Source organism: Notamacropus eugenii, chromosome 1, assembly GCF_028372415.1.
Source record: "Notamacropus eugenii isolate mMacEug1 chromosome 1, mMacEug1.pri_v2, whole genome shotgun sequence".
NCBI classification, from domain to species: Eukaryota; Metazoa; Chordata; class Mammalia; order Diprotodontia; family Macropodidae; genus Notamacropus; species Notamacropus eugenii.
Genome location: NC_092872.1, coordinates 718,943,331 through 718,967,269, shown reverse-complemented (window position 1 = coordinate 718,967,269; position 23,939 = coordinate 718,943,331). Strand labels below are relative to the sequence as shown.

The 23,939-nt window shown below is 40.7% G+C and overlaps 1 pseudogene and 2 gene segments (V, D, J or C); all 3 read right to left on the bottom strand.

Moving 5' to 3' along the window:
- Positions 1 to 3,319: 3,319 nt before the first annotated feature.
- Positions 3,320 to 6,055, bottom strand: LOC140528558 (immunoglobulin kappa variable 1-39-like). The segment is given in 2 exon segments: positions 3,320 to 3,933; positions 4,067 to 6,055. Coding segments are annotated over 2 exon segments (582 nt in total).
- A 4,954-nt stretch (positions 6,056 to 11,009) lies between these two features.
- On the bottom strand, positions 11,010 to 15,608 carry LOC140520065 (14-3-3 protein zeta/delta pseudogene; annotated as a pseudogene).
- Positions 15,609 to 18,324: 2,716 nt separating this feature from the next.
- On the bottom strand, positions 18,325 to 18,976 carry LOC140528550 (immunoglobulin kappa variable 1D-12-like). The segment is given in 2 exon segments: positions 18,325 to 18,743; positions 18,902 to 18,976. Coding segments are annotated over 2 exon segments (426 nt in total).
- Between the last annotated feature and the right edge of the window lie 4,963 nt (positions 18,977 to 23,939).

The window sequence follows — 23,939 nt, the reverse complement described above, 5'->3', positions numbered from 1 at the left end:
AATGAATTTGATCAAAGCCTTCTTTCAGCCAGAGACAAATCACTGTCCAAGGTAGGTGTGATCCTCAAAATCTGCCACATTGGTCAGGCTCTTAAGGAATCTCAGCACCTTAATGAAGAGAGATTGTGGGAAGGATCTAGAAGGGGCCAAATTGTCTGGGGTGAGTGGAGGTGGTGTCTAGGGAGTATCTTGATGGGAGGGGCCAGTTGACTGGGTTGACTAGAGGTCCAACAGCTACACCAAGATTATTGGATCCCAATCAGATCAATGATGGAAAGTGGGGGGAGGGGGATCAGGAGGTAACAGACAAGAGAGGGCAGGGCAACAGAGAATAGGGAGATTGGATGTAGACTACAATGAAGGCCAGCTGAGAGAATTATAACCTCAGATGAATACCTGAGACTTATTTGATAAAATGGGAACATTAAAAGAGAGTTCAAGGTGGGTTTTTTCAGGACTTGTGGACAAATGGGACCCAAATCCTTTTGAGGTAATGTGCAAAGGTCTTGGCTTGGGTTTCTACCCATCTAGCTCAGCAATATGTGGTGGGAGAAGCCCATCAGCCTCTACCCGAGATGAGCTCACAGTTGTCTGTTCTGGCTGTAGCAATTTTTTAGCTAGATAACTTTAGCATGTTATCTTATCTCTGTTTGTCACAATTGTCTGATCTGTAAAGGAGGAAATAATAATGATACCTACATCCCAGGGTTGTTGTGAGATTTTACAGTGCTTAGCATGGTGACTGGCATATGCTGAGCACTACATTACTATTATTTTTTAAGTAAATGTGATTATTCCATATCTGATAACTCTGAGGTGGTTTTAAAATGCCAAAGGCAATAAAACCAGTGATTTCATTTTTATTGTACATGATCATTTGAAAATGAAACTGATGTTGGAGAACAGACATTTCCTCCCTTCCTTTCTGATGAGGAAGAACAATGCTTACCATCAGGCAAAGACACAGAAATCAAGGCTTCTGTGTCCCAGCCCACCCAATGGGCTCAGGCCATGGAAGAGCTCAAAAGGAATTTTGAAAATCAAGTTAGAGAGGTGGAGGAAAAACTGGGAAGAGAAATGAGAGAGATGAAAGAAAAGCATGAAAAGCAGATCAGCTCCCTGCTAAAGGAGAACCAAAAAAATGTTGAAGAAATTAACACCTTGAAAACTAGCCTAACTCAATTGGCAAAAGAGGTTCAAAAAGCCAATGAGGAGAAGAATGCTTGAAAAAGCAGAATTAGCCAAATGGAAAAGGAGATTCAAAAGCTCACTGAAGAAAATAGTTCTTTCAAAACTAGAATGGCACAGATGGAGGCTAAGGACTTTGCGAGAAAGTATGATATCACAGAACAAAGAGAGAAGAATGGAAAAATGGAAGATAATGTGAAATATCTCACTGGAAAAACAACTGACCTGGAAAATAGATTCAGGAGAGACAATTTAAAAATTTTGGGACTACCTGAAAGCCATGATCAAAAGAAGAGCCTAGACATCATCTTCCATGAAATTATCAAGGAAAACTGCCCTGAGATTCTAGAACCAGAGGGCAAAATAAATATTCAAGGAATCCACAGAACATCGCATGAAAGACACCCAAAAAGAGAAACTCCTAGGAACATTGTGGCCAAATTCCAGAGTTCCCAGGTCAAGGAGAAAATATTGCAAGCAGCTAGAAAGAAACAATTCAAGTATTGTGGAACTACAATCAGGATAACACAAGATCTAGCAGCCTCCACATTAAGGGATCGAAGGGCATGGAATAGGATATTCCAGAAGTCAAAGGAACTAGGACTAAAACCAAGAATCACCTACCCAGCAAAACTGAGTATAATACTTCAGGGGAAAAAATGGTCTTTCAATGAAATAGAGGATTTTCAAGCATTCTTGATGAAAAGACCAGAGCTGAAAAGAAAATTTGACTTTCAAACACAAGAATGAAGAGAACCATGAAAAGGTGAACAGCAAAGAGAAGTCATAAGGGACTTACTAAAGTTGAACTGTTTACATTCCTACATGGAAAGACAATATTTGTAACTCTTGAAACATTTCAGTATCTGGGTACTGGGTGGGAGTACACACACACACATGCACACACGCACACATACATAGAGACAGAGTGCACAGAGTGAATTGAAGAGGATGGGATCATATCTTAAAAAAAAATGAAATCAAGCAGTGAGAGAGAAATATATTGGGAGGAGAAAGGGAGAAATTGAATGGGGCAAATTAATTCTCTTAAAAGAGGCAAGCAAAAGACTCATTAGTGGAGAGATAAAGAGGGGAGGTGAGAGAAAAACATGAAGTCTACTCTCATCACATTCCACTAAAGGAAAGAATAAAATGCACACTCATTTTGGTAGGAAAACCTATCTTACAATACAGGAAAGTGGGGGACAAGGGGACAAGCAGGGTGGGGGGGATGATAGAAGGGAGGGCATGGGGAGGAGAGTGCAATTCGAGGTCGACACTCATGGGGAGGGATAGGATCAAAAGAGAATAGAAGTAATGGGGGACAGGATAGGATGGAGGGAAATATAGTTAGTCCTATACAACACAACTATTATGGAAGTCATTTGCAAAACTACACAGATTTGCCTATATTGAATTACTTGCCTTCCAAAGGGAAGGGGTGGAGAGGGAGGGAGGTAAAGAAGTTGGAACTCAAAGTGTTAGGATCAACTGTAATGTTCTTACCACTAGGAAATAAGAAATACAGGTAAAGAGGTAAAGAAAGCTATCTGGCCCTACAGGACAAAAGAGAAGATGGAGACAAGGGCAGAGAGGGATGATAGAAGAAAGAGTAGATTGGTCACAGGGGCAATTAGAAAGCTTGGGTTTGGGGGGGGAGGGGATAAAAGGGGAGAAAATTTGTAACCCAAAATTTTGTGAAAATGAAACTTAAAAATTAATTAAAGAAAGAAAGAAAGAAAGAAAGAAAGAAAATGAAACTGATGTCATCTGAAGTTTATTGTTTGTGTTATTGTGTTCCTAAATTTATATTGCACAATTTGAAAGATCATTGCAAACCAGAAATGTTGCTAGACAAAAATTTTCTTGTGAATCTGGATGCTAAAAGATTATGAATTGGGCTTTAAGAAGATCTGATAAAAATATATTTTGAAATCTTAAATATTTAGTGGGGTACATTTTGTTAGAAAGTAGATGATAATAATATATGATTGCAAATTTTCTTTTTCTTTTGAAGTTCTTGAGTATTCTTAGAGTGTATAGCTCAGATTAAAGAAGTAGCTTCCACATATGAATGATGAGTCAACAACTCGGTATTTCCTTTTCGTCTGAAGCTCAGAATATGGGTAGTTTTAATTTATAAGTAAAAGATGAAGAAAAGAGTGACAGCAGCTTCTGGAACAGCTCTCATGGGCAGGTTAGTGGTCCTTGACTAAAGCCTAGCATGCAGAATATTCTCTTCCTCCTTTTTCTCTATCTTCTTAATTTTTGTACCACAATTAGAGCCCCTTGGGACAAGTGTTACCTGCAGCAGAGCTGAATTAGGCCCAATTCTCCCCTGAGGGCAGTGGTTGCTCTGAGTCTGTGCCTGGGGCAGCAGCTGCTCCCCCACTCTGAAGGGCTGAGCAGCTTGGGAAGGTTTTTGTTCAGGACTAAAACACTGTGGGAATGGAGCACTATAACCTTGCATACAATAATAATCTGCCACATCCTCAGCCTCCACAGCACTAATGGTGAAGGTGAAATCTGTCCCAGAGTAACTGCCACTGAACCTGGCAGGGACCCCAGACTGCAGGGAGCTAGCATAATAGATCAGGAGCTTGGGAGACTGTCCTGGTTTCTGCTGGTACCAGCTCATATCGTTGCTAACGCTGGAACTGGTCTTGCAGTTGATGGTGACTCTGTCTCCTGGAGTCACAGAGAGGGAGGCTGGGGACTGGGTCACCATAATGGCTGCCTGGGATCCTTGGTGGGAAAAGAAGGAAGAGATTTAAAGTGAAGAATCCTTTTCTCTCACCCTCAGGTTATGTCAGAGATTCCCAGTGGAAAACTTCTGTCTCTAAAGTGTTGCCAACCTATGGCTCATTGGGAATCTTACCTTGAGGCCAGAGTAAGAGGAGCAAGTGGAGCAAGGAAAGGGAGAGCATTGTGACCCTTGCAGAGCAGAAGGCAGAGAGCTCTGAGCTCAGTGAGAAATGTGGGAGATATTTGTATGTGAGGCTGGGTTTGTGAAAGGTCCGTTGGACATCACCATGCAAAACAGTGCCAGTACAGCCTCACCTCATGACCCCAGGAGTGATTATGTGTACATGGAGGGCATGGCCCATTTGTGTTTCCTTGAAGGTGTGACCTCATGTGGCTTCTTTTTTTTTTGCTATATTTAATAGATCTGCCTTCATCTGGACTGGTTTTCTCTGTGGCAGGTGGCCAATTGTGGATAGATGAGGGAAGTCTCTCCGTCTTCCCAGGAGAGGTCAGGTGGCTCTGGATCTAGAGAACAAGAATTCATAAGTGTCTATGCAAAGAACAGAGATAAGAGAGAAAGGAACTGAAGTAGAAAGAGAACTAAGATTGGGGAAGCAACAAAACTTAAAGACGGCTAAGGGCTTAGCTTTCTATAAAATGCAGATAGGAACAACTTGAACATTCTTTGGTCTGATAGGTGATATGGGCAGAATATGTCCCTTGAATTGTTGTGGGGGGGAGAAGATAGGTGTTCTTCTCTTCCATATTTCGGCATTTCTAAATGTTAAAAAGAAAATTTTATTGCTGGTCTCACCCTCTCATTCTCTAATTGTGGAAACTGAGGAGAAAAAGAGCAAAATGGTTGTTAGGGTGCATGTTTCCTACTAAAGTTTATCGTCTCCTGTTCTCCACTCAGAAAGCTTTCATCCTTTGTCAGACAGTCATCTCACAGTTGGTCTCTTGTCATGACCATCTGGTTGCTTTCTGTGCTTCCACTCTCTCCCCACACCAAATAATGCTGCCCTCAGCTGTAAAACTGATCGATCATCTGACAGAGCAGCACTGACCATGTCACCTCCTACTCCAGAAACTCCAGTCCTTCTCTATCATCTCCAGGATCTAATAAAGAATTCTTTAAAGTTCTTCAGAACTTGGTCAATTTCTGGCTTTCCAATTTCTTTACCCTTCACCACCTCTCAAGTACCCCATGATCTTTTGACACTGGATAAATGTCCCTCCTCTTGAGTCTGTGCTCTCTTCATACTGTTTCCTGAGCCTGGAATGTTCTTCTTCCTCACTCTCACTTCTTGCCTTCATGTGTTTCCTCTTTTCTCAGAAATAAACATGTGGAGCAGCTTTCAGTCCATTCTCTTGCAGGGATGTTCTTCCCATGCAATCTTTTCTTGTACACCCATAGTTGATTCAGGACACAGTAGTGTCTTCCACTGGCTGTGCTTTTTTAATTTAAGTATTTTAACGTTGAACTTCAATATTAAGCAAGAGCATTTCCATTCCTGCAGCAGAACAGAAAAAGAGTATTCTGTGTGGAACCATAAATCTCCCTTTCTCCTAGTTGGTAAAACAAACATTTAACAAAGTTCATTCATGTCTCTGCAGACTCTCATCTCTCTCCTCCCTTCTGAACTTCCTTGTCTTCTTCTTTGTACTTTAATTTTTTTTTTACTCTTTTTCTCCTCATGATTACTCTGGACTCATTGCTGAATTAAAAACTGAGAAGAAATAAAGAAAACCAATAAATAAATCTCCTACACAGAAGCAGAGTCAAAGAGAATGAATCGAGATGGTGGCCTCATCCTCTGCAATTCTATCATGTCTAGACGTGGGGGTAAGTTTTCATTGCTAATTTGCTCTAATGGCAGAGTGAGAACAAGGCAGAAGTTTCTTTCCTCAGCTAGCAAAACTACTTCAGCTTCAGCAGTCCTAGAACCAATGCAGTAGAGGTTGACAGTGATGGCTGCGTTTACTGAGACAGGACAGCACTGGAGGCTCGACCTTTCCCCTCCATGGTCCTGGGACTGGGTTCCTGCAGGGCTCACCTGCACCTGTACAAAGGAAAGGAAGAATATTTCCTCTGTCTTCCTGCAGAGGGAGGTGTGGTCATCATAATTATACTGCATTCAGTTCCATTGTTCTACTCTTAATATTTACCTTGTTAGTCACTGTGTGTATTGTTTCCTTAGTTCTTATACCCTTGATTCAAGTTCACATAAGCCTTCCCATAATTCTCTGAAGTCTTCATAATCCCCATTTATTATGATGCAGTAATATTCCATTACCTTCATGTGCCATGCTTGTTTACTTCTAAGTAGGCAGCTAGCTGGTGCAATGGATACACTGCAAGGTGCATGGCTTTGGGCAAGTCACTTAATTTTTCCATACCTGAGTTTTCTCATTTGTAAAATGGGGGTAATAATAGTACCTGTGTTGTTGTGAGGATCCATTAAGTTAATAGATGTAAAGTGCCTATTAAACCTTAAAGTACCATGTAATGCTTTGTTGTCTTTTCAGTTGTGTCCAACTCTTCATGACCCCATCTTGGGGTTTTCTTGGCAAAGATACTGGCATGGTTTGCCATATTCTTCTCTAGCACATTTACAGATGAGAAAACTGAGGCAAACATGATTGAAAGACTTTTCTAGGGTAACAGGTCAGTAGCTGTCTGAGGCTGAATTCCTGTCCTCCTGACTCTAGATCCAGTGTTCTATCCACTGCACCACCTAAGTGCTCTAAATTGTGTTATTTGTTTAAAGTCCAGCTACCATTGAAAATAGATTGTTTTTTAGTTGTTTCAGTCATGTCTGACACTTTGTGATCCCCTTGTGGGTTTTCTTGGCAGAGATCTAGAAAGGGTTTGCCATTTCCTTCTCTGGTTCATTTTTATAGATGACAAAACTGAGGGGTAGAGGGCTAACTGATTTGCCTAGGATCACAAAACGGGGAAGTATCTGAGACCAGATTTGAACTTGGGAAGATGAGTCTTCCTGACCTCATGCCCCTCATGCTATCAAATCTGCTACCTAAATAAGTTTAAAAGTAGACTTTTCCAGATACTTTCTTCCTGCCCCTCCCTTAACCTCCTTTCTTAATATTCTCTTTTATTCCTGGTTTTTCTTAACCCCTTTTTAAAAATTACATTAATATATATTTAAGGAATGAAGTATTTTCATAACAGTACAATAAAAGGATGAGTGTAGATCAAATTGCTGATCTACTATGCACAAACTGCTTTGCTTTCAAATATGCAACAAAACTGTCATAATAAATTTTTTGGTTTTTTGTCTCCTTTTTTTTCTGCCCTCCCTCCTGTTTTGTTCTTTTCACTCCTCTTTTCTGTGGAATCCTTGTGGAAGTTAAGGATGACTGTCCCCAGTGCTGATGGTCCAGTTCTCTGAGAAGATGAACAAGTGACTACTGCAGCCTCCTCCAAAAACCATTTTGAATCCCCATCATCTGAGGAAGGCTTCAATCCTATATTATTCAATTAGGAGAGGTATTGTGGCCCATTCTGAGCTCAATCTACCATAATGCTTTACAATGCTATGGCATAAGAGACATGCTTTGCTCTCTGAGTGAACTGAAAATGCCTCATTCCTGTGTCAACATTACAAGACCAGATGAAGCTGAGCAAAAGCATTCTTCTGTTTATGACTATGAAGGGCAAGTCCCCTTAATCACACACTACCTTGAGTCATGGACCTTTCTTAAGTATTTTATGGACATAAACTGTTAAGTCGTGTTAATGGTAAAGGAAACACAGATATTCTGGAATTGTAAGTTCAGCTGAGACTTTGTCAACTGTCTTGTCTTATTGTATTTACTTCCTATTCCCTTAAGAAATTCCTTTCACTTATCATGATAAACCATATGGAGACCATAATTTTTGCTGACCTAGGCATCCTGAGACAGGAAGGGAGGGAGTGTTTAGAAGGAATTGATGTGAAGATAAAATGTCTACTTTCTCCATCTTTGAGTTCATTGTCTCATGATGAACTGCCATGTTTATCTCTATATGCATGTTTCACAGGCTTTGAGAGAAAAAAACATTCATATTCAGGCTAATTATGCTTGTTTTTCTACAAATGAACTTAGCAATTGTTGACACCAACAAGGGGTGATAAGGATTGGAGACCTAATCTTGCCTAACAATTAAGTTCCCCCAGTGAGGAGAGATACTGGATCCATCCTATGATTGAGTTGCCTCAAGAATTTAAGGACTGTTGTGTGTATACTTTGTCTATCCTGGGTTTCGTTTTAGGGGTGGGGAAAAGCAGCCAGAGTCTGTAGTTTGCAAATTCTCTTAAACAACAGCTCAGGGTAAGGGAGCTGAGGACAGGTTAAAGAATGAGATGAGCTTCTGGAAGCAGCCCCCATGGGAAGGTTTGTGGTCCTTGGCTAAAGCATAGCAGGTGGAAGATTCTTTCTCTTTCTACATTTTCTCTCTCTTCTCAACCTTTCCACCTCAACCAGAGCCTCTAGGACAAATGGTTCCTGCAGCAAAGGTGAGTTAGGCCCAATTTTCCCCTTAGGACAGTGTTTGCCCTGAGCCTGTGACTCTGGGGTAGCAGCTGATCCCCTGGTCTGAAGGGCTGAGCTGTCTGGGGAGGTTTTTTTTTTTTTTTTCAGGGCTGAAACACTGTGGGAATGGAGCCCTATTATAGTGAAAACAGTGACAATCTGCCACATCCTCAGCCTCTACAACACTGAGAGTGAAAGTGAAAACTTTCCCAGAGCCACTGCCACTGAACTGAGAAGGGACCCCAGAAAATAGCTTAGAAGCGTTGTAGATCAGGAGCTGGGGAGACTCTCCTGGTTTCTGCTGTGCCTTTCAATTCAGCTGTTAATGCTGGAACTGGCTTGGAAGTGGATGGTGACTGTCTCCTGGAGCCACAGACAGGGAGGATGGGGATTGCATCATCACAGTGTCTTCCAGGGTTTCTTGGTGGGAAAAGAAGAAAGAGATTTCAGTGAAGAAAGGTGTTTAGAGACAGTGAATTCAGGAGTACTTCCTTTACCCTTATGCTGTGTCAGAGATGCCCTCTGGTAAACTCCTTCTGTCTCTCAAGTGATGTCAACCTATGACTCATTTTGAGTCTTACCTTGAGGCCAGAGCAGTAGGAGCCAGAGGAGCAAGGAAGAGGAGCACATTGTGACCATTGCTGTGCTGGAGGCACAGAGTTCTGGGCTCAGTGAGAAAAGTGGGAGATAGTTGTATAAGAATCTGGGCTTGTGAAAGGTCCCTTGTAGATCACCATGCAAAGCAGTGTTGGTCCAACTTCAACTCATGACCCTAGGAGTGCTGGTATGCATATGGAGGGAGTGGCCCAGTTGTGGTTCCTTGCAGGTGTCACGCTGGTGGCCTCTTTTTTTATTGCCAATTTTAATGGACATAACTTAGACTGGGCATTGTGGTGACTGTGGCAGGTGGTCAGCTGTAGCTGTAATTGGTGGAGGGTGCTCTGTCTTCCCGGAGGAGATCAGATGGCTCTGAGTTCAGAGACTAATAATCTTTTAATATCAATTTTGGACCTTAATAAGGGCCACAGCCTGAATTAATCAATTGGAAGAGGAGCCTGAACACAACAGCCTCTTTGTTCTCGGAGTAAACTCAAAGATTACCTCTCCCTATGTCAACAAAGCCAGATGTGACTGATGTTAAGTGCATTTTTTCCTGTTACTAACGATTAAGGATGAACCCATTAACATGAGACACTATCTTGCGTATTGGTACTTTTTCTGAATCTCAGTATTTTGTGAACAGATATTATGAAATGGAATGTTAATGGTAAAGAAAACACACATATCTTGGGTTGTAATTTCAATTGACATTTCATCAAGTCTTTTATCTTGTTGTATTTACCACCTAGTCAATTAAGAAAATTCCTTTTTCCTAGTACGGTTAATCATGTATGGAGATCATAAATTTGAGTGACACTGACATGCTGAGTTAGGACTATTCTAAAACATATTTAAGCCTGGTCATTCTTGTATCAGACAGTCAGAATTTCTGTTTTGTCTCCTTATATGTACAAGTTCACTAGCTTTCCCTAGCTTTAAGGAGATAAGCAATAAACATTTACATATTACCTAACCTGTTTGCCTTCTTTACCCAAATTTTCAGGTCAACAAGACCAAACGTTGACAAGTTTCTGTGCAAAGAACAGAATTAAGAAAGAAAGGAGCACAGTTGGAAAGAAAACTAAGACTGGAATCAACAGAATTTTGGAAAAGTTAAGGGCCCAGGCTTGGATGGAAAGGAGATGGAGAGGGCTAGTCTTTGGTCTAGTAGGTGGTGAGGGTAGGGTGTGTCCCTTGGGTTGTTCTGGGAAGATGTTTATTCTTCTGTTTTGTATTTCTGTTATATCTTTCCAATAGTTACAAAGAAAAAAAAGCATTACTGGTCTCAACTTTTCATTTTGTCATTGGGGAAACTAAGGCCAAAAGGAGCAAAATTGGTATTTAGGTTCCTTTTTCCTATTAAAGGCCTTCATTTCCTTTTTCCCCTGAGAAAGTTTCCACCACTCAAGCTTGTTGCACCTGGAGTATTTCCAGCCTGGTAAGAGAGAGAGATCTAATCACAAAACAATTTCGAGGGGAAGACCCTAAAGGTCTTCCAGCCAGAACAGAAAGAATTAATATTTATTCTCACTCAGGGTCATGAAAACCCAAATAGTGACCAACAGAGTCTTGGGCTGGGATGTTTTATTGGGCATCAGTGAGAGCCAGAGTGATTGGGCTTTCAGGTATAATGAAGTAGCTCCATCTGAATCTGAATGGGCTTTATCAAAGACTGCTTTTCCAGAATTCAATCTCAAGGAATTTCTATTTCTTTGAGCAGAGCACCCATAGGTCAGTGCACAATTCCCCATGGGGAGGAATACAGGAAGAGAGGGTGGAAAGGAGGTAGGGAGGAAGCAATGAAAGAAGAAAGGAGAACTGCCCAACTGGAATTCCTTCTCCTCCTCCTCCCCCTCCTCACAGATTGTTGGACTTTGTTCATTCTTGAAGAGACCAATGATATCTGTAGGGGGATGTCTAAACTTGCAAGTGAATAGGATTTAACTGAGGCAGGGCTGTATAAAGTCACCAGTCTCACTCTCTGCTCTAGAGCCATCTGGGTCCAGATCAGGTCTACTGGAGATGGTCCCTGAAACCTGTGAAAGAGATTTGAAAAACAGAGACCTGAGAAAGACCTCTTTCCCATTGGATCTGGTTCGATCAAAGCCATTGCATCCATCATCCTGATTTATGTCTTGCCACTGAACTCTGATGACTCTGGAGGAGAGTGAGGCTAATGACTTTGCCCAGCTTTGCTTCACTTAAATCCAATTCACTTTCAAGTCAAGACATCCCACTCCTGAGGTCATTGTTCCTCTTCCAGAAAGAAGGATGAAGAACAAACAAAAGCCACAATCAGCCCCTACCTTGGAATCTTCATCTGTAAACAAAACTAGCTTCAGCCAAGTGGCCCCATGATGATCTTATCCTTTCTGTTAGGATTCATGGCATGAAGGAGAAAACCATGAGAATGAAATGGTTTTCCTTGCTCAGACTATCCAGGGTAACTGGCATTTCAGGTCCAGGCTTGCTACCTCCTCTCTCTTCCCTCCTAAAGGTATATAACCTTTTTCATAGATCTCTAGTTTGGGAAATTCATTGTGCTTTGCACTCGTGGGACATCCACCCCAGGATGGTAGGTTTGCTACCCTATTATCTCAACTAAAGACACTTTAATCTTCAGCTTATGACTTTGATTTACTTTAGGACTTGACACTGCCCTGTGTGAGATCCATGTGAATCCCCTATCACCTGAAGAAGACCCCAAACCTGGACTAGCCAGTTCGAGAGGACGATTTGAGCCCTTATTAATAACCTCATGTGATGTTCTGTTTGTGAACCCCAAGTTCTCTTGCCAGGTCTGCAATCCCAAGACCTGATGAAACTGAACTACTGCATTCTCCTGTTTATGACCAATAAAGTGCAAAAGTTTTGAACTGGATACTGTCTTGATGAATGGCAAATCACTTATCTTGTTGTTTTCTGGTCTTCTCTTGTTTTATGACATTCTCTCATATTTTATGACATTCCCGTTTTCACTGCTGACAGAACCCAGACATTGTGGTTGCACTCTCTTGTTCTATGGCACCTGTAATTGTGGATGACATTGGCGTCCTGATTCCAAAAGGATGAGGGAGCAGATCTTCACATAACCTCCTTCAACTAACCTTTCTTTGAGGCAGTGTCCAAATGAATTCCCTTGCATGGACACATGAATGTCTATCTCTTTGAAAGAAGTAAACATATGTCTATGTGCTAATTTTGTTTTTCTTAGGACAAACTGTGCAAGGTTAATACTTGTTGAGGATGTCGTTTCAATGACTCAGTCAACAAGGAATTCATTAAATGATTCCTCTGTGCTAGACATTATGGATGCATTGCATCTGGATAATCAACATGCTCACATCTAGGCACCTGGAAAAGAAATGTGAGGCGACTGTCAGGGGGAAGGTGGTGCCACCTTCTCATGTAGAAAGTGGCACTTGAGCTGAGATTTGAAAGAACCTGGAGATTCTAATAGGTAGTGGGGAGGGACTGCCCTCTAAGCATGGAAGCTATACAGTGCAAAGGCATGGAGATGGGAGATGGAAATGTTGTGTGTGAGAAAACAATTGTCAGTAATTGTCACCTGTCCACTGTTAAAACCCTTCTGATTTCCTGCAGGCTATGGCATACTTTCAGTGTTTGGTGAGATTAGATTTGGTCTTGAATAGCTGTCATGTGGAGACACTCTTAAATCCTTTGGTGCTGATATACCTTTGCTTCTCCCTCTTTCTAGGTAATAGAACACTTTCTAGGTAATACAATTTGTGCAACTGGAAATCAACAGGCTTTCTGTGTTCCCTGTCAGGTAAAAGATTATCATCCTAGAATAAACACCCAAGACATGGAAGATTTGACCCTTTTGGCAGGAAGCATGGTCAAATAAATTGTGTCCATTTTTTTGCTCCAATTCTCACCCTCCAATCTGGGTCCCATATTTCTTCCTTTGAACTCTTAATGACCATTCCTGGATCTCTCTAGCTTGCTTTTGTTCCTAGCAAGAATCTAGAACTGATTTGTGGGATATTTGTCTGTTCTCAGCACTTTTCCATTCATTTCCTCATGAAAGAGAGTTTTCTGATTCTGAGTCAGCCCTGATGTCCCACTTGAAAAGTAAAGAACCCCCAGGACTGTGGGCAGGAGAAGTCCCAAGAGTCAGTTATGAGAGAGGGTAAAAAACAGAAAGAGAAGCATCACTTTGTATCCCAAGATCACCAGCTCCTTCCTAGGACCTGAGCTTTCATGTCAACAAATCATTCTTGTGTTATATCATTCACTTCTAAGCCAAGAGGAACATGTTCTATCTTGTGCCCATTCTCCATATTTCACTCTTTCTCGTCCCCACCCCCATCTCCACTTCCAGAAGCCTTAAGCCCTCCAATTCACTTGGAAGCTCTCTTCCCTTAAGCTTTTAGGTATAGACAAGACTGACCAACATTTAAGATAACAGAATCTGCCTGACCCTGTGGTCTGCTTCATCCAGATTCTACTCTGCTGGATTCCTTTGATTACTAATCTGGTATATAGTTTTTTTCTGTCTATATTTCTCTGTCTGCTGTCTCCCCCATTAGATGGTGAGCTCCTTGAGAGCAAGGACTGTCTTTCCCTTTTTTTGTATTCCCAGTGCTTAGCAGAGTGCTTGGCATAGAGTAGGAGCTTAATAAATATTTCTTGAGTGACCGATTGACAAATTTTATAAACATATTATCCCTATCAGCCCTCTTTTTTTTCCCAGTCCCTTTCCCCTCCTGATATGGTATGATCAGTTTTCTTTTCCAATTGTTCAACGAGACAGTGGAAACCTTTGTGTTCATCACTGACTTAGGTGATCCTAGCAAAGACTTAAGGACGTTGGCACTTTAGCAATTTACAAAGTCCTGTCCCTTTTTTTTGAAAAGTCCATTCACAAAGCTTTTATTCCACTTACATCAACTTAATACACATGTTCTTAACAATTATGATTGGATTGTTCATGAAAATTTCATGAGACATTAAACAAAGCTAGTCATCATCTCAAGTTATTTGCATGTTTCCTATTTTTCTGGGACATGCATGCCAGCAAGTGTCAAAAAAGCACAAAAGTCAAAAACCTAAAAAAAGTGAAACGCATGAGTTTTGTTTTACTGCTGGCTTGAGCTACAGTGACTTTATGAATATCAAGCAGTTAATTTTACTTCATCTTTACTTGTATGTTTGTTCTTAGGTTGCCCAAACCTTTTAAATACAAATAAAATGAATGTAACAAAAATGATGAAAGCAAACAGCAGGTAACTTTACAAATAGTGGGCTGGGAACCATTTCTGCCCTTCTCCAGAGTAAACTGACTGGGTAAAAGTTTGTCTTAAGGAACACTTTTGCAACTGCAATCATGAAGGTGTACACTTTCAAATTGTGTATTGCCCAGATACACATGGAATGGCATGTGATATCTCTGGGACATCTGCTTCTATCACAGCCATGACTGCTCCAACCCTAACGTGCTCACAATAGCTACATCTATGGATGGAACCAATTATCCCTTTTTCCCTCCACCAAGACAGACCAATATGTAGGCAGTTTTCTTTGTTTAGACGTGGAAGCTCTTTTAACACTGGCCTTATGAAATCACAATGTACCAAAAGCACTATGTCAAACGTAAAATGTGTATAAAAATTCCATGTCTTCTTATTGGCCCCCTCAGAGGAAAACAATTAACTCTCCAAATGATAATTGACTCTACTCTCTTAATGTTAAACATAAAAATTCACATGGGAAATATAGAAATCCAAATAGAAGTAACAAACTTTCATCAACTGTAAACAGAAATGGAGATGGCATGAATGACAAATGGTCTACCATGTAAATTTCAGAAGGAGGCAGAAAAAAGTTGGAAGGCTTTTTAATTCTCACCTCCTGCTTAGCTTCATCTCCTTGGGTGCTGGATATCCACAATGTCAAATTGTCTCTCAGTAATTGCATTATTAATGTGCTGTCTTTGTATGATTCTTCACTTAATGTATCAGGTTCATCAATGGCATCATCAAAAGCTGTCTTTGTAAGGGAGCAGGCTTTCTCTGGGGAGTCCAAGATCTCATAATAGAACAGGGAGAAGTTCAAGGCCAGACCCAATCTCATGGGATGTGCTGGTTCCATCTCCATTCTGCTGATTTCACATGCTTCTTGATATGCTTGTTATGACTGATCCAGAATTCTTTTCTTGTCATCACCAGCAGCAACCTCAGCCATATAATGGTGGTAGTTTCCTTGCATTTTCAAATAGAAAACTTTGCTTCATGCTTGTGTAGCATTAGGAATCAAAAATTTTTGAACTGGAGACAGTGCCTCATTGCAGATACCTCGTAGTTTGGTCTCAATTTTCTCTGTGTATTCTTGGTCATCGGCTGTTTTTTCTCAGCACCTTTTGTCCTTTGCTCAATGCTTGAAACAACCCTCCAAGATGACCTTCAGGCCCCCACAACATTTTAGTAACGAACAGAGAGAAAATTCTCCTCACTGGATAGTTCAGCACCTTGCTCAGTTACAGACTTCATGTAGGCTGCCATGTCATCACATCTCTCAACCTACTCAGCCAATGTGGCCTTCTGTACCAGGTCATGTTTAACCAGGACTGAATGTTCTGTGCCCAGAGCGAGTGGTAATGGCAGACAGACCAACATGACATTCAGTGGTCCCTGGGTGGGAGAGGGGCCTCCTTTCCCTACTTTAATGGAGGTATTATTATTTCTGTTGCCATTGGTGACAACCAGTGGTGCAGTAGTTGGAGAGATAGGCCTGGAATCAGGAAGACGTATGTTCAAATCTGGTCCCAAACATTAACTCTTGTCACCCTGGGAAAGCCACTTAAGCTGTGTTTTCCTCAGTTCCCTCATCCATTAAATGGGGATAATTGCAGAGTTCTTGTGGGGATCAAAGGAGATAATAGTTGTCAAGACTTTAGCACAGTACCTGACATATAGCGGCTAGTAAACAAATGCACATTCCCCATGTTATGGATGAGGAGTGTGGGGTTTTGATTTATTCATGCTTGCCTGACCCCAAAATAGCATAACTGGGGTTCAAACACTGTTTTTTGATCTCCTAAGTTCAGTGGTTTGACTCTGGACTGCCTCTCTTTCTTCTGCCTAGGAAGGTAGTGCTGCCTACTGACTAGAATATTGCTTCTGGAGACAAGAAGGGCTGGAGTTCAAATCCTGCCTTTGACTTAAACATGTAAATTGATTTTTTGTTTTTTGTTTCACCTTCATTTCTGAATATCTCTTCCCTTATCCAGAAATCCACCTTTTGTAATAAAGAATCAAAAAAAAAAAAAAAGAAAAAATGTAGCTCATCAAATGTAATCAATAAATCAATTTACTCTGACAGTACATGCAATAATCCACAGCCATCATACCACACCACTACAAGGATGGAAAGGAAGAGTATTTCCTGTGTTGTTCTCCAGGTGAAAGGTTGGTTATTATAGCTATAATGCATTCAGTTTCATTGTTTTATTCTTAACCATTATGTTATTAGTCAGTGTGTGTATTGTTTTCTTAGTTCTACTTATTAATACTAATATTACTTATACTTATGGACAACATTTATATAAGTTGACCTAAGCCTTCTCATATTACTCTGAAATCTTCTTATTTCCCATTTATCATGATACAGTAATATTCCATTACATTCATGTGTCATATTTGTCTAGCTCTAATTAGGCAGCCAGCTGGTACAATAGATAGAATGTAAACTGTGTGGCCCTGGACATGTCACTTAATTTTTCCACACCTGAGATTTCTCATCTGTCAAATGGGGATAATAATAGCAACTGTGTTGTGGTGATCCAGTAAGTTAATCTATGTAAGGTGATTATTATATCTTAAAGTACTGTGTAATGCTTTGCTGTTCAGTCTTTTCAGTTTTGTCCAAATCTTCATGACCTCATTTTGGGTTTTTTTTGGCAAAGATACTGGCATGGTTTGCCATATTCTTCTCCAGCTCACTTTACAGATGAAGAAACTGAGGCAAATAGGGTTAAGTGACTTTTGCAGGGTCACAGGTCAGTAGCTGTCTAGGGCTGAACTCAGGTCCTCCTGACTCCAGGCACAGTGCTCTATCCATTGCACCACCTAAGTGGCCTAAATTATTTGTTTGTATGAAACCTCACTATAGTTGAAAGAGAATTTCAGACATGTCTGACTCCTTGTTACCCCTTTTGGGGTTTTCTTGGCAAAGTTCCAGGAATGGTTTGCCATTTCCTTTTCTACCTCACTTGTATAGATTAGGAAAATGAGGCAAAGTGATTTGCCTAGGGTCCCACAGCTAGGAACTATCTGAAGCCAGACTTGAATTCAGGAAAATAAACCTTCCTGTCCTCATGCCCCATAGTCTATCAAACCTGCCACTTGAAAAGCTTAAAAGCAGACATTTTAGGACACATTCTTCTTGTTCTCCCCTAACCTCCTTTCTTATAATTTCTTTTTTCCTGGCTTTTCTTAATCCCTTTAAAAAGTTTTAATAATACACATTTATGTAATAAAAAGCATTCTCATATTTTTAACATAATATATTATATATTTTAAATACATTAGTACATTTTTTGGAGTCAAATGAATTTCTATAACATAATACAATAAACAAGATGATTGTACATGAAGCTGCTAACCCACTATGCACAGTTTGTTGTTGTTTCAAATACACAGCAAAGTTGCCATGTAAATTTCCTTATTTTTCTACCCTGCTTCCCTTATTGGTCTTTTCATTCCCATTTTCCTTAGAAGGTTTAAGGAAGTTAAGGATCTTTATCCTTATTGCTCATGGTCCAGTCTCTGGGAAGATGAACAAATAACTACCAAGGGTGAACAAGAGAGGAGATCTAGTGTTGCCCGAGGGTTGAGTTCCCAGAGTGAGGAGAGAAACTGGATCCACACTGTGGATTGTGTTGCCTCAAGATATTTAGGGACTTTTCCATCCACCTCATCTATCCTGGCTGTCCATTTAAGGCTTAGGAAAAACAGCCAGAGCAGAGAGTCCAGGCACGTTCCCCTGAATTGTTTGCACTTTCCTCTTAAACACCAGCTCAGGGTGAGGAGCTTGGTGTAGGGAGCAGAGGGCAGAGTAAAGAATGAGACCACATTCTGGAAGTGTCCTCCATGGGAAGATTTGTGGTCCTTGGCTGAAGCTTACCAGGCAGAAGGTTCTTTCTCTTCCTCCTTTTTCTCTCACTTCTTAATCTTTCTACCTCAACCAGAGCCCCTGGGACAAGTGGCTTCTACAGCAAACCTGAATTAAGCCCAATTCTCTCCTGAGAGCAGTGGTTGCCCCAAGGCAGTGACTCTAGTGTAGCACCTGCTTCCCTACTCTGAAGGACTGAGCAGCCTGGGGAGGTTTTTGTCCAGGGCTGAAACACTGTGGGAACGGAGCACTATTACTTTGCATACAGTAATAATCTGCCACATCCTCAGCCTCCACAGCACTGATGGTGAAGGTGAAATCTGTCCCAGAGCCACTGCCACTGAACCTGGAAGGGACCCCAGACTCCAGATTGGAAGCATAATAGATCAGGAGCTTGGGAGACTGTCCTGGTTTCTGCTGGTACCAGCTTATCCACTTGTTAATACTGGTACTGGCCTTGCAGCTGATGGTGACTCTGTCTCCTGGAGCCACACTCAGGGAGGCTGGAGTCTGGGTCATCACAGTTGCTGCCTGGGTTTCTTTGTGGAAAAAGAAGAAAATGATTTCAGTGAAGCATCATGTGTAGATACAGGGAATGCAGTAGTTGCCTATCCCCCAGAATGTGTCATAGATGCCCATTGGAGAACTCCTTCTGTCTCTAAAGTGGTGTCAACCTATGCCTCATTGGCAGTCTTACCTTGAAACCAGAGCAGTGGGAGCCAGAGGAACAAGGAAGGGGAGAGCATTGTGACCCTTGCAGAGCTGGAGACAGAGAGCTCTGAGCTTGGTGAGAAATTTGGGAGATATTTATATGTGAGACTGGGTTTGTGAAAGGTCCCTTGGAGATACCCATGCAAAACCATGTTGATTCAAACCCAACTCATGACCACAGGACTAGTTACATGCACGTGGAGAGAATGGCCCATTTGTTTTTCCTTGAAAGTGTGACCTCATGTGGTCTCTTTTCTTATTGCTATATGAAATGGACCTGCCTTAGTCTGGTCCTGGTGGTGGCTGTGGCAGGTGGTCTATTGTGGTTATAAACATGGAGTGGGGTCCAGGGCTCTCTGTCTTCCCAGGAGAGATCAGATGGCTCTGAGGCTAGAGACCAAGAGTTGATAAATGTCTGCGAAATGAAAGAAAGAATAGAGGAAAGAAAGAAAGGGGAAAGAAAGAGAATGAAAGGAAGCAAGGAAGGTTGGAAGGAAGGAAGAAAGAAAGGAATTAGCTGAGGTAGAAAGAAAGCTAAGACTTGGAAACTAACAGAATTTAAAGCACTTTTCTTGTCAAATGATGCATTCTTATCGCAGAAGGTGATGTCTTTGAGTTTATGAATTAGTAGATTGCTAATACTTTATCTTGTGTAGTGATAATAATATTCCATCACAATCAGACTCCACAACTTCTTCAGTCATTCCCCAAATGATGGACATCCCCTCAATTTCAAATTACTTGCCCTGAGAAAAGATTTGCTACATATATTTTTGTACATACAAGGTCCTTTTCCTTTTAATTTTTTTTTTATCACTTTTGGGATTAGAGTATTTTTTCATGTTGCTTCATCTGAAAAGTAGTGATATCTTTTGATCATTTATCCATTGGGGAATGGCTCTAATCATCATAAATTTGATTCAGTTATCTCTGTGTTTGACAAATGATGCCTTTTTCAGAGAATCTTGCTTGAAAATTTTTCACAGTTATGATTGCTAACTATATTTCCCTCCATCCTTTCCCCTCCATTTATTCTGTTCTCTCTCTCCTTTCACATTATTCTCCTCAACGATGTTTTGCTTCTGACTATTCCCTTCCACAATGTACCCTCCCTTCTGTTAGCCCCCTCACCTCCTCTTCTTTTATCCTATTTCCCTGCTACTTTCCTGTGTGGTGAGACAGATTTCTATACTCAATGCAGTGTGTATGTTATTATCTCTTTTAGCCAAATCTGATGAGAGTAAAGTTCATTCACTCTCCCTCACCTCCTCCCTGTTCCTCTACACTGTTAATGCTTTTTCTTGCCTCTTTTACATGAGATAATTCACCTTATTTTACCTCTCCTGTTCCCTTTCTCCCTCTCTCACCCCTTAATTTTGTGAAAAGGAAGAATGAAAGACATGAAAAATAAGGGGAGAAAGGAAGAAAAGAAAGAAAGAAAGGAAGGAAGAAAGAAAAGAACTGATTTAGAAAGAATACTAAGACTGGGCATCCAAAAGAATTTAAAGGCAACTAAGGGCTCAGGCTTAAATAAAATAGAGGTGGAGGGGACTTTGGAAATTTTTTGGTCAGTATTCTAGGTGGTGTGGAGAGAATGTGTCCCTTGAGTTGTTGAGGAGAGATGTCTATTCTTTTTTCTGTATATCTACTATAGCCTTCTAAAAGCTAAAAAGGAAAAAAAGAAACACTGTAGATTTCATTTTGTAGCAGGGTAAACTGAGACCAAAGGGAGTGAAATGGTTATTCAGGTGTCTTTTTCCTATTAAAATTCATCATCCTCTTTCCTCCAGTCAGAAAGTTTCCATGTCAGTCAAAAGTGGGATCAAACCTGTTGCACCTGTAGTATTTCCAGCCTGGAGAGACAGAGCGATCTAGTCAACAAACAATTTGTCATTGAAGACCCTCAGGGTTTCTTTCCAGAATAGTAGCAATTGCTATTTACACTCGCTCTAAGCTATCAAACCCCAAAGAGTGACCCAGAGAGTCTTGGACTAGATCTTATTATTTGCCAGTCAGTGAAATCCAGAGTGTTTAAGATTTCAGACATAGTGAAGGAGCTCCATTAGAACCTGAATGGGCTCTATTAAGTCTAGTTTTCCAGAACTCAATCTCAAGGAACTTATATTCCTTTGGGCAAGGCAACCATAGGTCAGTGTATGACTTCCCATAGGGAGGAAATGAAGAAAAGGAGGAAGGAGCGAAGAAATGAGCATTGCTCAGTTGGAACTGAACAGTTAGGTTGGCAGTGGAGCAGCTTCTACAATTCACAAATTGTTGTATGTCCTTCATTCTTTTTTAAAAAGTTTATTTATTTTTAGTTTTCAATGTTCACTTTGATTAAATTTTGAGTTCTAAGTGTTTGGATCAGTTTGCAATTCCAGTAGCAGTGCATTAGTACTCCAATTTTCCCACATCTCCAACATTTATCATGCTTTTATTTTGTTATGTTAGCAATCTGATGAGTGTGATGTGGTGCCTCAGAGTTGTTTTAATTTCTATTTCTCCAATCAATAGTGATTTCAAATATTTTTATATGTGAGTATGAATAGCTTTCATTTTTTCATCTGAAAATTGCCTGTTCATATCCTTTGACCCTTTATCAGTTGGTGAACAATTTGCATTTTTATAAACTAAATTCAGTTCTTTGTATGTTTTACAAATGAGGCCTTTATCAGAGACTCTGGTTATGAAAATTGTTTCCAACGTTCTATTTCCCTTCTATTCTTGGTTGCATTGGTTTTATTTGTGAAAAACCTTTTTAATTAAATGTAATCAAAATTATTCAGTTTGCATTTCTTAATGTTCTGTATATCTTGTTTGGTCATAAAGTCTTCACTCTTCCATAGATCTGACTATTACTTTCTCTCCTAGTATGGTTCTATTTTCATCCCTTATGACTGAATCCTGCATGCATTTTAACCTTTATAATGGTATATGGTGTAAGATGTTGGTCTGTGCTTAGTTTCTGCATATAGTTTTCCCGTTTTACCAGGAGTTTTTGTCAAATCACAAGTTCTTAACTCAGAACCTACAGTGTTTAGGTTTATCAAACTGTACATTACTATAATCTTTGACAACTTGGTCCAATGTACCTGACCTATTCTACTGATCCACCACTCTATTTCTTAGGCCTTACCAAGGACTTTGGATGATTGCTGCTTCATAATAGTTTTGGATCTCGTATGTCTAGGCCACTTCTCTTCCATTTCTTTTCATTAATTCCCTTGGTATTTTCATCTTTTGCTCTTCCAGATGAATTATTACTTTATAAAATTATTTTTGCTTAATTTGATTGGTATGGCACTCAATAAATAAATTAATTTTGAAAGAATTCCCATTTCTATTAGCACAGCCTACCCATGAGCAACTGATATTTTTGCAGTTAATTAGAACTGATTTGCTTTTCATTCTTTGAAGAGGACCAATGACCTCAGAAAGGTGATGTCTTGACTTGTGAGTGAATGGGATTTAATGAGGTAGGGCTGTATAAAATCGCCAGCCTCATTGTCTCCTCCTGAGCCATCTGGCTGCAGTGGTGAGAAATAGGTCAGGATGCCTGCATTTGGTTCATGAAACCTGAGAAACAGAAATGAAAAAAAGAAATCAGGAAAAGACCTCTCTCCCACTGTATCTGTTACCATCGAACTTGTTTTCTTGACCAATGTCTTGCCACTGGACTGTGATGACCTGGAGGAGATAGTAAGACTGAGGACTTCACAGCGCTCTGCCTCGCCTAAACTCAACTCACTTTGAAGTCAAGACATTCCCCCCCAATGTCATTGGTCCTCTTACAGATTGAAGGGTGAACAATAAACAACAACAACCAGTCTGTACCTTGGAAGCTTTCCTTTTAGACACAATCAGCTTAAGCCAGGTTGGCCCCTGACTTCCTTACCCTTTCTGTTAGGATCCATGGCATGAGGGATAAAACAGCCAGAATGAAGTCGTTTTCTTTGCTTATAGCCCCAAGGGCAGCTGTCATCTCATGACCAGGACTTGTTATCTCTTTTCCCTTTCCTAAAGGTATCAATACATTTTCTGGGCAGCTAGGTGGTGCAGTGCATAGAACACCAGTGCAGAAGTCAGGAGGATCTGAGTTCAAATCTCACCTCAGACACTTGACACTCACTAGTGTGACTTTACCCCAATTACCTCATCGTGGGTTATTTCCAGTCATCTTGACGAATATCTGGTTACTGGATTGAGATGGCTTTGGAGGAGAAGTGAGTCTGGTGACCTCCATAGTCCTCCTTCACTGAAAACAAAGTCAAGTGCAAGTCACATCATAATTTCTCTGATGGCATGGTCTTTTTTGGCAACAAAGGACGAACATACAAAATACTTTTTCATAGATCTCCAGCAGGCAAATGCATTGTTGTTTGCACTCATAGGACAACCCCAGGGTGGCAGGTTTGCTCCTCTGGGATGTACATTAAAGACACTTTTTTTCCCTCAACTTGTGCCTCTGATTCCTTTTAGGACTTGGAACTCCCTTGTTAAGGATCACTTTTCAGTCAGTAAATCACTCAGTCACCAAGCAATTTTTAAAATGATTCCACTGTGCTAGACATTATGGATACATTGCATGTGAGTGATGAACATATTCCATCTGCAAAATAAATATGAGGTAATTTTAAGAGGGTAGGTGGTCCCACCTTTTCATGTGGAAGATCACACTTGAGCCAAGATTTAAAGGAAACTTGGGATTCTAAATGGTTTAGGGGAGGTATTGCCTGAGTGATATACAGCACAAAGGAATGGAGTTGGGAGTGGGACTGTGTGTGTGGAAAAACAAGGTGAGGAATTGACCCCTATTCCACATTGTACTTCCTGAAGTCCACGGCCTACCTTACATGTTTTCTGAACTTAGATTTGGTGTATAGGATGTGAAACCTGCTTCCCCACAAAGGCCAAAAAGGTGTCCTGGGAAATGGGAGAGGCTGACTTGAGCCCTTCTGTACTGAGATAACAACAATTCTCTGTGATGGTCTCTGAGTGACCCCAAAATCCTCCTGTTTTGTCAG